We start from the raw sequence: 14,728 nt of genomic DNA, 5'->3' as shown, positions 1-14,728 counted from the left end.
GTTTCACCTCTCATGAAGATGCACCCAGAGCCTACCAGGTGAGTCTCTTTTAACCAAAGGACTGTGCACCTTTCTTTATGGTCATTTTATGTTGCTGTCTGAGATGGGTGAATTTGTGTGTGGGCCCTTTAAGAGCATGCTTCATTCTGCTTATGTCGATAGCTTTTCAGGGGACATTCCCCATTGCAGTTAATAGCCAGCAGAGCCAGATAGTATGACACTCATCTCAGTTGTGCTGAGTCTGAAGGATGCTTATAGTGGTAACGGGCCCCCTCTCAGATCCACACTTCTCCAGGAAGGGCTGCATACCTTAGGGTGGCCCCTGGCTGGCCAGCTGTGAAGCTCCACAACTAGCAAGCATGGCTTTTTTCTCTCCAGAAGGAATTTCTGCCTCTTCTGCTTCAGTCAGGACTGCCTCTTGTTGGGGTGGGGATGGGGGACAGAATATTTGATATTCTGGTTCACTAATTCATTCTTTACCTGTATCCATCCTGCTATTCATCTCATCTATTGAATTATTTACTTCAACTATTATGTTTTCATAACTGTTTCCACTTTGTTCTTTTTATGCTTCATATTCTTAATATCTTCCCAAATATCCTTGAGAATATTCATCAGTCTTATTTTAAATTCTAAGGCTTTTCCAATAATTTAGATTAAAGTGATATGGGTTGTTCATTTATTTTAATTCTGGTTGTAATCTCAGGTGTCAGGTTAATTTGACATGTGAACTCATGTTCCCGAGGGATATTGCTACCCTGTTTGGTAATAGGTATTTGGAAGAGCCAAAGGTCAGGCTATAGCTTCTATCCCTCTAGGTACTCACCTGGTAGAGGTGACAGGGACAAGATGATCCTCAAAGAAGAATATCTCAGGCACCACACAATTATCATCAGCCACTGATGACATTTATTGCCACTCTACTGGGCAACTTCTATGATCGCTAGGAAGAAGACATCTCCTTGGCTCGTATTCCAACAGACTTGAGGATTCAGAGAGTGACCGAGTGCCCATGAGCTCACCTGTTTTCAACAGCTCTTCATGCTAGCAGGGTTTTAACTGCCATCATGGCACCCCATTGTAGCAGAGATGGCTGGTTTTCCCCTAATACATGGTTTTTGCTTCTTCCATATTAACACAATACTAGCTGAGCATGTGGGTATCAACTATAAAGGATACATTTCCCAGGCTCAATTGCAGCTGGGTTAGGGCAAGTGACCAACTTCTGGCCAATAGGATATAAATGAAAGAGATCCATGCCACTTCTCCCAGGCTTTGCCCTTAGTGGGAAAATTTGTGTCCTCTGATAGATGCTTTCCCCCTTCCTATTGGTTGAAATGAAAATTTACTGGCCGAATTTTAACAGCCGTCTTGGACCATGATGTGGAACCATTCTTTGAGGTTGGCAGAAAACCAAGAGAGAAGTAGCTTGAGTCTTGGATGATTGTGTAGCCAACATATCAGACCTGGACTATTTAACCTGTACATGAGAGAGAAATAAATATCTAGCTTTTTGAAGCTGCAATTATTTGGAGTTTCCCTCTTATAACAGCCAAAATATAGGCATTTTCCCCACAAAATCTGTTAGGTAGGCAGAATGAATATCAATAGTTCCATTTCACAGAGAGGAAGACTAGACTCATAAAAAATAAGTGGAGGCACATAGGTTAAGATCTGGTACTCCTGGGCACCAGTCCAGGACTCTTTCTTCATGAAGCTCTGTAATGAGTTTGTTCCATGGCCTCAACTTTAGACAATGATTTTGCATTCACTCTCAGTAAGTATGGAACTGTGTATTTTGCACTGTAGAAATAAAAATCACAAGCCCCCATTATCCCAACTGATTCAGTCTTGATCGAGGCTAGAGACCATAAGTTTCGACAGAAGGGAACTTGAGATTCCTTTACTGCAAATGCAAAAATTAGCCTTCATAATCAGCCATGATATAAGCAGATAAGGAAGAAGGGTAGAGAATGGAACCTCACTACTTACCACAATATTTACCTTAAATTTATTTATTTTATCTTCTCATTATAAAGTGTTCATAATCTGTTTACTGAAAATAACATAGATCATTCATGTATGGTTGACAGCTTTATTTTAATGGTTGCACAGATTTTTGATTCATACCCTTGAGGCAATAAGTATTTGTATAATTGCTTATTTTTGTAGGAAAAAAACATACTTATTCACTTAAAGTTATAAACTCTGCCACTCAGTGTTGACCTTACTTGCTAATATTTTGATCGTTAACCCACTTTCCATGCCCTCACTGATCAAGTTTTGATAAACTAGCATAAAAGGCTGCACAGAATTTTAAAATTATGAACATTGCAAAAGACATTCCTTCTTGTGAAAAGTTAATTTACAAGTAAAATAAATGAGTAAATAAGCAATTGTCAATAGATTAGCTTTAAAACATGATGTGAAACCTTGATTTTCCTCAACAATATCAAACTTGTGGTGGAGATTCAAAGAGGGGAGTGGTGATGAGGCACATGTGCGATTCAGAAATGAGACACTCGAGGTAGAAATTTCTGTGAAGTTCCTCACTGGAGGGGATGGAGGACATGTGAAGTTTCTCTGCAGAAGTCACTGGCCCTGTGAGAAGGAGACTTTGCCTCTGAGAAGTCTCCCCAGGGCATCCTTCATGTCCTTGTTCCGCAGGCTGTAAATGAAGGGATTCAGCAGGGAGGTGACCACTGTGTACATGACAGCAGCTGCTGTATCCTCTTCTGCTGAGCTGGAGGAAGAGGACGAGGGGCACAGATAAGCCCTGATCACCGTCCCAAAGAACAGGGAAACAACAGTAAGGTGGGACCCACAGGTAGAGAAGGCCTTGCACCTTCCCTGGGCAGAGGGGACCCTGAGGATAGCTGAAACAATGCGAATGTAAGAGACCAGGATGAGCATAAAGGGGATTAAAATAACTGCTCCCCCCAAGAGGAGGAGCACAAACTCATTGACCCAAGTGTCAGAGCAAGACACCTTCATCAGGGGTCCTAGATCACAGAAGAAGTCAGGAATAATCTTCTTAGAGCAAAAGGAAAGTTGGAATATGAGGAAGGTGTGGGTCATGGCAACAAGATTCGTAAGGGTCCAGCAGGCAGTAACCAGGAGGATGCAGCACCGGAAGCTCATGACCATTGTGTAGTGGAGAGGGTGGCAGATGGCCACATAGCGATCATAGGCCATTGTGGCCAGGAGAAAGATGTCCATGTCCCCAAAAGTCAAGAAGAAGTAGAGCTGAGCCAGGCATCCTGCATAAGAAATTAACTTGCTCTGGGTCTGGATGTTCACCAGGGCCTTGGGCACAGTGGTGGAGGTGAAAAGGATGTCTGCACAGGACAGGCTGGCGAGGAAGAAGTACATGGGCGTGTGAAGGCGTGCGTCAGTGCCAATGGCCAGGACGATGAGCAGGTTCCCAGCCACAGTGACCACGTACATCCACAGGAACAAGTGGAAGAGGATGTGCCGCTGCTCTGGCTGCTCTGAGAGGCCCCAGAGGAGGAACTCAAAGATGCTGGTCTGGTTCTCTGCTGCCATGAGCCCAGAAGTCAGAGAAAGAGACCTCAAATGAGATCCATTAGAACTCTCTAAACATAATTCACTCTAGATGATTGATGAATGTGCCATTCTTTGAACTCTAGAGAAGAAGAAAGAATGCCCTTAATGTGTGGTATTGATAACACACTATATGCACTGTATATCTTTTTTGAAACCTACTAAATACAATGTGCTAGGAAGTGTGGGAGACATAATTTAAGAATTAAAATAGATTTCTTGGTTTATTTCTCTACACTCCTTTCTGTCCCAAATGTCTTTAGTTATAATTTCATTTTCTTCAGCTGTACTCTCAAAGGAGTCAAGAGCTTTCTTCATTCACTCCCATTCATTCATTCCACAGATACTAAGTGCCAACTCCGGACCTGGTAGAATGTTAGGTAAATAAGACAAAGATAATCTTAACCTCAGAGAATTTTCAATCTAATGCAATAGACATAACTGCCTATATTAAAATCCTATAAAATTTTGATTCAGGGTTCTTCACTTATTCGGCTGCCTTCAAATAACTCAGACCCCAGACTTTACCTGTTTTGGTCTATCACAAGTGAAGTCACTATTCTGAAGAAATAGTTTCATTTTATCCATTCTTCCAGAAACCAATTTAATAATCCAACAGCTATTTAGTGAAGAAATGTACAGATAACTCTTCAAGTTATCTTTATCGACAAAGAAGAAATCATAATCTCTAGTCTCTAAAATCTCAAAAAACAGTTGGATGCGCGCACACACACACACACACACGTCTGATACAAAGAAGACTGAGGCAAAAAAGGGATGCTTTCTGGGCCATAAATGGAGCTCAGGATCTTACCAGATGGATGTGGGCAGCATATTGAGGCAAACTCTTGAACAAAGGCCAGGAGGTAGGAAGCCCTGGATAGGTGCAGAGATGGGGAACAGGAGCTTTGAGCGTGAGGTGGAAGAGGGATTGTAGGCTGAGATAAAGCTGCAAAGGGAACTGAGGGTCAAACTTAAGAATGTTTGGAACGGAAAGTAAAGGATCTGGAACTTCCTTCTGCATGTGATAAAGAGCTGCTAAATCTATTTGAACAGGAAGTGATGTTAGTGCTTGTGTTGTCCCAACGTGAAAATCCTGTTCCTTTCTCAGGTGTGGAACCAACTGAGCGTTAGACATGGAGGTAGTCAGTAAGGTGGAAAAAAACAATCTTTGCTACTGAAAAAGGCTAGGTTGGAGGATGTATCTTAGTTGTGTTCACTAAGTGATCATTTTAATACTCTCCAAAATTAAATTTATTTTCCCTATCACAGGCTCAGCAGGACTACCATGGGTCTCTCCCACAGGGAAAGAGCCTACTCCTACGAAACATAAAATTTGGAAGAATAGAGCAAAATAGGTGTTTTCTGAAAGCGGTCAGATTTGTGATGAGAAGGGAGAAGCTGAGACCCAAAATTCGGCAATCAAATAAGTCACTCCGGGTAGGCCTCAATAAAGCAGTGCAGAAGGCCAGAGCTGTTAGTCTGGAAAGAAACCCCAGGAGTAGGGAGTAACTGTTCTCCCTAATGAGTGAGGCAATTGTAAGTGGGTAAGTTTCTTTCCATCTCTGATTGGTAAAATTCCGCATAAATGTCACCTACTACATAAAATTTACTGGACAGCCTAGACGAAGGTTGTCCTTATTCCAAACTTGCACAATATTTTGCCTGCAGAATTTTTATGATTCTTTTTCTTTCAGCACTTGAATTGAATATTTCTGTGTCCCTGTATCGCTCATAGATTCTTTGATGTATTTTGTCTTACCCGCAGTAGCTGAAATAGTGTCTTGAATACAGAAAGATTTAAAGACATATCATAAGAAAGAAAGCCCTGAAAATTCAAGATTTTCATCAGAAGAGAACTCAGTAGGAAAGTGTCTCTATAGAGAAAAATTCCAATATAAGATGTCTTCAAGAATTTTCAAAATTTAATTAAACAACTAAGATTTATGAAAGAATATTTGAAGGAGAAGTAAAGAAACTCAGAGGAAAAAATGTCTGTACAACATGAAGATGTGAAATAAGAACTGAGAAAACCCTCGAAGGCATTGAAGAAAAAGTCACTTTTCAATAACTGTTTCTCATCTTCATTGAAGCTTCTATTACAAAGATTTCAAAGGGGAACAAACAATACAGAAATCATTATAAGGATCATAAAAATAGAAATAAGAAAAGCAAAGAAACAAAAATTTAAAATAAGGCAAAAGAGTTAGAGTATAGAAAACCAACAAAGGAGATTCAGTATATTACAAGCAGAGTCTCCAAAGAAGAAAAATAAACATTGGAATAGAAGAAATGTTTAAGATTATAATTTAAGTAAACTTCCCTAAAATACAGTCATGTGTCACTATGACAGGGACGTATTCTGAGAAATGCGTCGTTAGGTGATTTTGTCGTTGCACAAACATCCTAGAGTGTACTTACACAAGCCTAGGTGGAATAACCTACAACACACCTGGCTATATGGTACTAATCTTATGGAACCACGGTTGTATATGCAGTCTGTCCTTGAACAAAACATCGTTATGCGGCACCTAACCATAAAAGAAGACCTTTATCTACATATTCAAAAGACATATCTCATACCTGGGAAAACTGATACAAGATAGTCAATTCCAAAACTTATCTTAGTAAAATATTAGACCTTTAAAATAAATAAAGAATCCTTCAGACAACCAGCTCCTCCTCCCCCACCCCCAAAATCAAGGAACTGCTAAGGGAAAAAAGAAGTTTGGCATCAGTCTTGACAGCAACATTCAGAGCCGTAAAAGAACACCTCAAGAAACTCAAAAACGTAAAGGTGAGCTGAGGATTTTATACCAGCCAATCTGTACTTTGAGTATAAGGGCTATGAGCGAAGAGTTTTGAACATAAAGAAACTTTGGGAACATTGTTCCCATAAGACCTTCCTGGGGAAACTAGAATACGAACTTCAGATAATGAGAAAGGGTTGAAGTAACCTCAGCAGGGATGAGTGGAAAGCATTGAGTATATATTTACTGTAGAACTAGGGCAAGAATGTGAGGTTAAAGGTGACAAAATGGTATGTAAATTAATATGCTCTAATAATGTGGAAATAACTAATAACAATAATGGAAGATGGAAGAGGAAAGAAGAAACCGTAATAAGTTTTTTATTGTCTCTGAGGAACAGTTAGGAGAAAGAAATATAACATTAAGCAGATAAGTCAAACAGTAAATGCTTAAGCCAATTTAAGAAGACAAAGATAAACTAAGAAAGATGATACTATTGGTAAAAAAAAAAAAGTAATAATGGATGGTGGAAAAGAGGGAGAGAAGAAGAGAACAAATGTAATAAGTTAATTTTATTGTTGTTTATGGTAAGGAACAAAATATATTGTCTAAAGAAACATGGGGCGAAGAATATATATTATATCAAGGAATAACATAATGGAAAACCTCCTATGACCAGAGAGAGAGAGAGGGAACAGACTACATACTAAAGGCCATAAAAATAATATGACAGACCTGGACCAAACATATCACTCATGTTAATAAATATAAGTGAGCTTAATGCACCTTTTAACAGAAAAAAAAACTTTAAATTGACTCACAAAGAAAAACCCAACTCTGTTCTATATACAAGAGAAACAGCTAAAATTAAGCACTTCATAATGGCTGAAAATGAAATGATGGGGAAAGGCATAGGGAGCTAACGTGAACAAAAGAGCATGATCTCTATATCACACCAGGCAGAATTCAGGACAAAAAGCATTACACGAGACGCAGATGACTTTATAATAATAAAACCTACATTCACAATGAAATTGTAAAAAATATAATATCTTTGATATCTAAGCACCAAATAAAACAGCAGAAATTTTCTTGAAGTGGAAACTCTAGGAGATACAAGAAGAAATAGAGGCTCATTAATAAAAAGAGACTTAAATAAACTTCTGTCATCCAAGGCAAATCAAGTAATTAAAAAGTAAATAAAGATAGGGAATACTAAACCAAATGATATGTATGTGAATATATGTGTGTCTAAATATATAAATATTACTGTGTTCCAATAATAGTAATAAACACACTTTACTTTCAAGTACCCACAGAGCATCTAGAAAAAAGACAATATATAAGATCTAGAGAAAACTTCAAAAAATTCCAAAAAGTAGCAATAATTCAACTAATGATCTCTAACAAAAATTCAAGAAAAGTAGAAATTAATACCAAAATCAAATAGCAAAAATGGCCTTTCAACCTGGAAGAAATATTTTAAATCACTCTATTAAATAACTCTTAGGTCCAAAGGAGAAATAAAAATCTAATTTTCAGAATTTTAAGAAAATAATACTGCATATAAAAATCTATGGATTATTGCTAACACAGTAACCAAAGGAAAATTCATTACCTTGAATACTTATATGAATAACAGTAAATAATATAATACATGAATTAAGCATCTGACACAAAAACAGCAAAAAAAAACTGAATATGGAAAAAAAACACTAAAGTAAAATTAGAGTTAGAAATCAGAAAACAAATATAGTTTTAAAAAAAACCAGTTCTCTGGTCTTTTCAACAAGTGGTTCTGGGACAACTAGATATCCACCCGCAAAAGAACGAATTGAGACCCTCACCTCAGACCACACAAAATTAACTCAAAATGGATCAAAGACCTAAGTGTAAGAGCTAAAACTATGAAAATCTTAGAAGAACATATAGGCATAAATCTTTGTGACTTTGGATTAGGCGATGGTTTCTTAGATACGACACCGAAAGCATACTCAACAAAAGTAGATAAATTGCATATCAACAAAATTTAAAACACTTGTACTTCAAAGGACACCATCAAGAAAGTGAAAAGGCAACTCATAGAACGGGAGAAAATTTCGCAAATCATATATCTGATAGATCTTTATCTGGAATATAAAAAGAATAATTGGAACTCAATAATAGAAAGACAACTAACACAATTCAAAAATGAGCAAAGGATCTGAATAGACATTTCTCCAAAGAAGATATACAAACTGTCAATAAGCACATAAAAAAAAAAGTTCGCTATCATTAGCCATGAGGGAAATGCATGCCAAAACCACAAGGAGACACCACTTTACCTCCTTTAGAAAGGCTGGAATCAGTAAGTCAGATAATAAGTGTTGTCAGGGATGTGGAGAAATTGGAAGCCTCACAAACTGCTAGTGGGAATGAAAAGTGGTTCAGTCTCTTTGGGAAACAGTCTGGCAGTTTCTCAAAAGGCTAAACACCATATGATCCAGCAATTCTAGTCCTAGGTATACCCAAGAGAAATGAAAACATACATCCACACAAAAATTGGTACACAAATGTTCATAGCAGCATTATTCATAATAGACAAAAGCTGAAAATGACCCAAATGTCTATCAACTAGTGAATGTATAAAGAAAATGTAGCATACCCATTTCATTAGTGTGAAGACACTATTTAAGGCATGTAGAAAAAGATTTTTTACGGATGTATGCTGAGCATTTAGGTATTTAATATCGTGGTTTCTGTAATTTACTTTAAAATATTTCAGCATAAAAATGTGAATTTATAAACTCCATATAGGGTTAAGATAACATTAACACGGAGACTCCAAAAACCATTCGTTTTGCAGAGTACAAACTTAAGATTTTCTCAAAAAATTCAGATGAGACAGAGATAAAAATAACAAGAAAAGAAATATGTTTAGAGGGAATACAGACCCAAGATCCAATCCAAGAATTTGAGAAAAGCCAAAGGAATAAAGCAAAATATGGGAGTCTAATTGTACTAAAATGGAAAGAGTCCTGCATTTGAAAATCTAAATGGTTCCTTGAATTCTACACATAATTACTGAAGGATAAAAGATCCATAAGTTGTCATATGCTGGAATGGTTAAATTTTAAAGATAAGCTTTTACCAAACAATTTTAAATAGTAATCAACATATATTGAGAGCTTACTCTCCAGAATACTTTCTGAAGTTTACTTGTGTTGTCTTATCTAACCATATTATACTACAAAGTAGAAACTGTTAGCTCCATTTACAGATAGGCAGATTGATGTTCAGACAAATGAAGTAGAAATAATTTGCCTAGTTTACATAGTTTTTAAGTGGCAGAATCAAGACTGAAGTTCAATTCTCTCAAAATCTAACACCTCGACTCTTATCTTTGGCCACATCAAGTTGATTCTCCCTCTCACTTCCTGGGTGAGCTCAGAGCTTCTTTCTCTCCCTACCAAGAGGAACTGTGCTGTAGGGCAAGAAGAGATGCTGTTTCCAGTACTAATAGTATGGCATTCATTCATTCAACAAATATTATTGAGTGTGGAGTAAGTGCCAGACATGGTGTAAACATCCAAGGATACAGAAAGATTATTTATATAAAGAAAGCTGGATAGAAGAATATATATGTATCATAGATTTTCTCCATTCTAGCAAAAACAAACTAGAACTAGAAATAGAAAAAGAAATTCACAGCAGCAACAACAAAATCTATAAAATACATAGGAATAAGTGGAACAAGTAAAACATAAAACCTATGTGAAGAAAACTATAAAATTTTGTTGAAGAAAATCAATCAAGATATGAAAAGTGGAAAGATATACCATGTTCTTTGCTGGGAATAATTTAGTAACATAAAAATGCTAAGCCTCCCCAAATCAAAATACAAATACAATTCAATTCCAATTAAATTGCTGAATCTCAACTTTTAAGTCTCAGCTCAAATTCTTCTCCTCAGATAGTCCTTTCTTGACTTCTAAATTTTAAAAAGCTGCACTCACCTTGGTCACCCTCCATCATGTTGTCATGTTTATTAATTTCATGGCACTCTCAACATGCTAAGATTATATTGTTTGTATATTTACTTTTTCCTGGTCTTTTTTTTTTTCCCCTCCATGAAAGTAAGTTCCTTGTCTGGCTTGTTCACCATATCTTCGTCGCCTCAAAGAGTGGTAGAGGCAGAAACTCAATATGTACTTGCAACCTGTTGTGATAGGGGGTTGCATAAGATGCAAGGGTTAGTTAATTCAGCTTTGTTGGTCAGGGGGCGCTTCCTCCAGGAAGTTACATCTGAGCTGATGTAACTCATTTACAGATAGGGAAAGTATGGTATCCTCTGGTACTGAAACGGACTCAGAGCGGCTAGGGAGTAGAGGAGAGGAGGGAAAAGGACGTCTGCATTGACAGAAGGAGAAGAAAACCATGCATCATTAAAATCATGTCTTGAAGAACATTAAATAATACAGGAAAATGCATACAATATGATATTAACTGAAAGGTGTTTTTAAAACATGTCTGGACAGTGTTAAGAAGTTTGCAGACTTGCAACAACCTAAAGTGAAATGGGAAGCTGATGCAAAGCAGAGTGTGTTGCTGTGTTGTGGAGGAGCTCCCCATCACTGTCAGTCCCTAACCAGAGGAAGGACAGCATCTCCCAGGACCTGGTGAGAGGATTCCTGAACTGAAAGGATGAATGACCTAGACAGCCTTCACAGCACGTCTAATTCCAATCCTACTTCCATTAACAAAAGGGAGGAGGGAGGAAAGCAGAGTTATCTTTGAGGAGTTCCAGGTCAGTAGTCATGAAGGGACAGACTCCTGTCAGTGGGGAAGACTCCTGGGAAGCTCAGAGTCTCAAGGGAAAGTCTATGCAGAGATGAAGCAGGGGGAGAAGAGCTGCATGGAAGGGGCTGGCTCTACACACTGTCAGCAACAGGTCCCAGCAAGCCACAGACAGGAGCAGGGAGAGGGGAGGAGAGTCCTCTTGAGGAGCCAAGGAGAGGAGGGCCTGGATCCTGGGCAAGACAGAGATATGAGGATGCAGTGATCTCCTCACCTAGACAGGGCAGGACCAGCACACTGGGCTACATGCCTGGCTTTGTCATGCCTGAGAGTACAGGCTTAGAGCAAGACCTTCACCCCAAGGAAAAAACACTTCCTATAAAGTCAAACTGGGCAACTAAGTTCCTGCCAGAGCCTCCCTGCTGAGGAGGGGGATGCTGTTGGGGGAGGACAGCGTTAAAGAAAGGGAACAAACATTCAGTGAGTTCTTCTAGGGGCCCTGACCCAGGAACTTCCTAAATCCCCTCCAGAGCCACCAGAAGCAGACATTGCTATCATCCTGTGCTGACAAGGAAACTGAGGCCCAAAGAGGCTGAGTGCCCTAGGGTCACACACTAATAAGTAGCAGAATCTAGATGTGCTCTTTATTCTTGTGACTCCTAATGCCAGACACTGGTATCCTGTACTTTGGAAGGGGAAAAGGCCAGGCAGAGCTGACATTTTGCCTTAGACAGCTTCCTGCGGGCCAAGTGGTTGTCCATTTGGATCCGGGGCTCTCCACTGATAGATGCCAACCTTCATGTCCTGAGTTCCCTCCATCAGTGCCTGCCTGACCCTGACTGTCTCCCTGTGACCTGTCCACTCAACATCACCATCAATCTAACACTGAGTCTGCTCTGATAGAACCAAACATGTTTGTCAGCTTCTTGAACACACAGGCTCCCCTCCACCCCACTGCCTAGTCCTCATCTCTGGGCGTTCTCAATTACTCTTCCTTCTGTCTGGAACACTCTCTCCACCACCACCTCCCACCCCCTGTTCTTTCACTTAAGTCCTGCTCATCCTTGAGGGTTCAGCATAAATAACCCTGAGAAGACTTCTCAAGCTTTCTGCAGCTGCTGGGTGTTCCAATATTAACCTTCACTGCCCATATTATAACACCACTATAATTTACAATACTTACTTCATTAAGTCCAGCCTCACCACCAGAATGAACGCTTCAAGAAGTGAGAGCCCCTGTGTGTTCTGTTCATCATGTGATTCCTAAGATAATGCTTATCACTAAAGAGATGCTCAATAAACAGACAAAGTTTGAGTGAATGAAGGCATGAACACTGGAAGATGCATAATTTAACTCCTCCACTTTATCTTTAGAAAACTGAGGCCCATAAATGTGAGAGAAACAAAGAGGTAATTTCCTGAATTTGTGTGTAGGTGGGGGGAAGGATTACTATCCACTGACCCTATATTCAAGAAGTCCAGAACCTTGTATTGTCTGCAACTGGGAGCAATGACCAACTATAGTTTTGCCTTGATGTAGAGGAAGAGGTTGGTAGACATTCTCAATTCCCACCAAACCTGAGACAACCTAAGGCAAAGGGTCAGTCCCATAGGAAGAAATTTTTCGGTCAAAACACAAACTCCCGTTTTTAGGGTTCCCTACATTCTGAGTCTCTCTATGGGGGCTAGAATATGAAGCCCACAGCCATCATGAAATATTCACCCTGGGATTTTCTGTGTTTGAAGAGAAACACGTCTCTCACTAGTCCCCCTACCCTGCCCGGTGGGGCTGACTCTAAATCCCTTCTGGGGTCCTTGTTTGTGAAGCCTTCCTGGATGCACCAGCTTGCAGGGATCCTCTTTGTCTGCTCTCCTCTATCACCTATTTTCTGTGCCTCTCATTTGGTGGCTCCCATAAACTTCCTGGGGGATCTCTTGTCTTCTGGTAGAAAAGACTTTTAGATTTACATCATCCTTTCTCCCAAAAAGTGTAGGTGTCATGACTTTGGAATACTTTCATTATGAAACATTTGGGTCTTTTCTTCCCTGCTTGACTCTGACACATCAGAGATGGGGAGCATGCTTTATTCAGCTTCATGTCCTCACTGAACCTAAGACATGTTTGGTCCATGTTTGCTCTTGCACATGGGGGCTGTATTGGGGCTTGTGTCCCATCCCAGTTCTGAAGCTTACCTTCCCGCTTGTGTCTGTCGCAGTCATCATCACCGATGACCTATTGCCTCTTCTTCAATCTACCTCGTTAGAAATTAACATGAAAAATCTGCCTGAGTACTCAGAGGATGTCCCTGTGTGAAACAATGAAAATAATGACAGGCTCATGTCCAGGTTGCCTGCCCCTGCTGGAGCATGCCTTTCCTACACCCAGCTGCAGCAAGGCTGCAGACAGGGGGTTTCAGTCCATTAACATCAGGACCTCTGGAATAACCCTAGAGTTCTCAGCCCTGGGCTATAAGAGGACATGTGTTATTTATTTATTTCCCAGGTAGCCTCAGTATGAGCTCTCTCAGGGGTCCTGTGGGAGTTTGAAGCTTGGTAATTGTCCCATGCCCTGTACATCCCCTCAGGAGCAGTTATTGGGAAAAGGGAAGAATGCAGTCCAGCAGTATTGGGATTCCCTTTAAGAAAAGTTATTAACTCCCTGTCTCTTTGGGCTGAACTAAAGAGCTACCGTATCCATCCAAAATATCTCCTTTGGTAGCTGATATCTGAAATGACACTCTTTAATTAAGTGACAAAAGGCCTCTGCTAAAATTAGGATATCTTGTGTGGAGGAGATCACCCCTTGAGACAGTAGAAAATGTGTGAATCCATGGTCATCCTCACTCAGTGTGGATTTTTTTCACAGAGTTTTCATAAGAAGGTCACTATAAGCTTGGTGGAGGGATGGGAGGAGGGACAAGTATCAGGACACAGTGGTTTGTGAGCTTCCAATCAGAAGACATTGAGGATTAAGGGGCACCAGGGGCAGTGGGTGTCAGAAAACTCCAGACTGGACATGCTTGCTGCCCCACCGCAGATCCTTGGTGAAAGTCAAGGGTCGCCAGTTGTTGCCCTCCCCAAAGTGGGAATCCAGCATTACTCCTGTAAGTGAAGCTGCTGCCCATGCGATCAGAGCTTAGATCTGGCACAGCCCACCCCACCAGCCTCTCCATGGCCAGTGCTCTCCTTGCTCTTCCTTCAGGAAAACTCTGAAAAAGGAAAATTCAACCTTAGAATATACATGGAGTTGTCTTAGAACTGCTAACCCATACCACCAAGAAAAACAAACAAATAGCTAGACTACATGTGTTTACAGTTCCTTTTTGAATTTAGTATGAGACTATATAGTCAAAATACTGTGGTCAAGAACTACTTATGTTACTTCTTCCTGCCCACTTTCAGTGTGGTTTTGTTGTTTGTTTGAAATACAGCGAGAGTAGGTGGGAATAATTTTACCAGTTTATAAAATACACCATATAGCAGATATATATAGATATTGATACAAATATAGGATAGTCACAGGTATAGATATGAAATCAAGAATAGGAAAGAACCAACCCAGACAGAATGCAAACATAAACAAATAAACCTAACTGTATTTCAAATGAATAATAGAACCACACAGAAAAGGGGAAGAA

The 14,728-nt window shown here is 39.7% G+C and overlaps 1 protein-coding gene across 1 annotated transcript; it reads right to left on the bottom strand.

Annotated features, from left to right (window-relative positions):
• Positions 1-2,592: 2,592 nt before the first annotated feature.
• LOC124247621 (olfactory receptor 1P1-like) lies at positions 2,593-3,546 on the bottom strand. Its single transcript, XM_046677082.1, has one exon. The coding sequence runs from the start codon at positions 3,544-3,546 to the stop codon at positions 2,593-2,595; it is 954 nt and encodes a 317-aa protein (XP_046533038.1).
• Between the last annotated feature and the right edge of the window lie 11,182 nt (positions 3,547-14,728).

This window comes from Equus quagga, chromosome 11 (genome assembly GCF_021613505.1).
Source record: "Equus quagga isolate Etosha38 chromosome 11, UCLA_HA_Equagga_1.0, whole genome shotgun sequence".
In the NCBI taxonomy this organism is placed as follows: domain Eukaryota; kingdom Metazoa; phylum Chordata; class Mammalia; order Perissodactyla; family Equidae; genus Equus; species Equus quagga.
This window is presented reverse-complemented; position numbering and strand designations above follow the sequence as displayed.

Coding starts and splice junctions, on each gene's coding strand:
- LOC124247621 (XM_046677082.1), bottom strand. CDS start 3,546: ATGGCAGCAGAGAACCAGACCAGCATCTTTGAGTTCCTCCTCTGGGGC.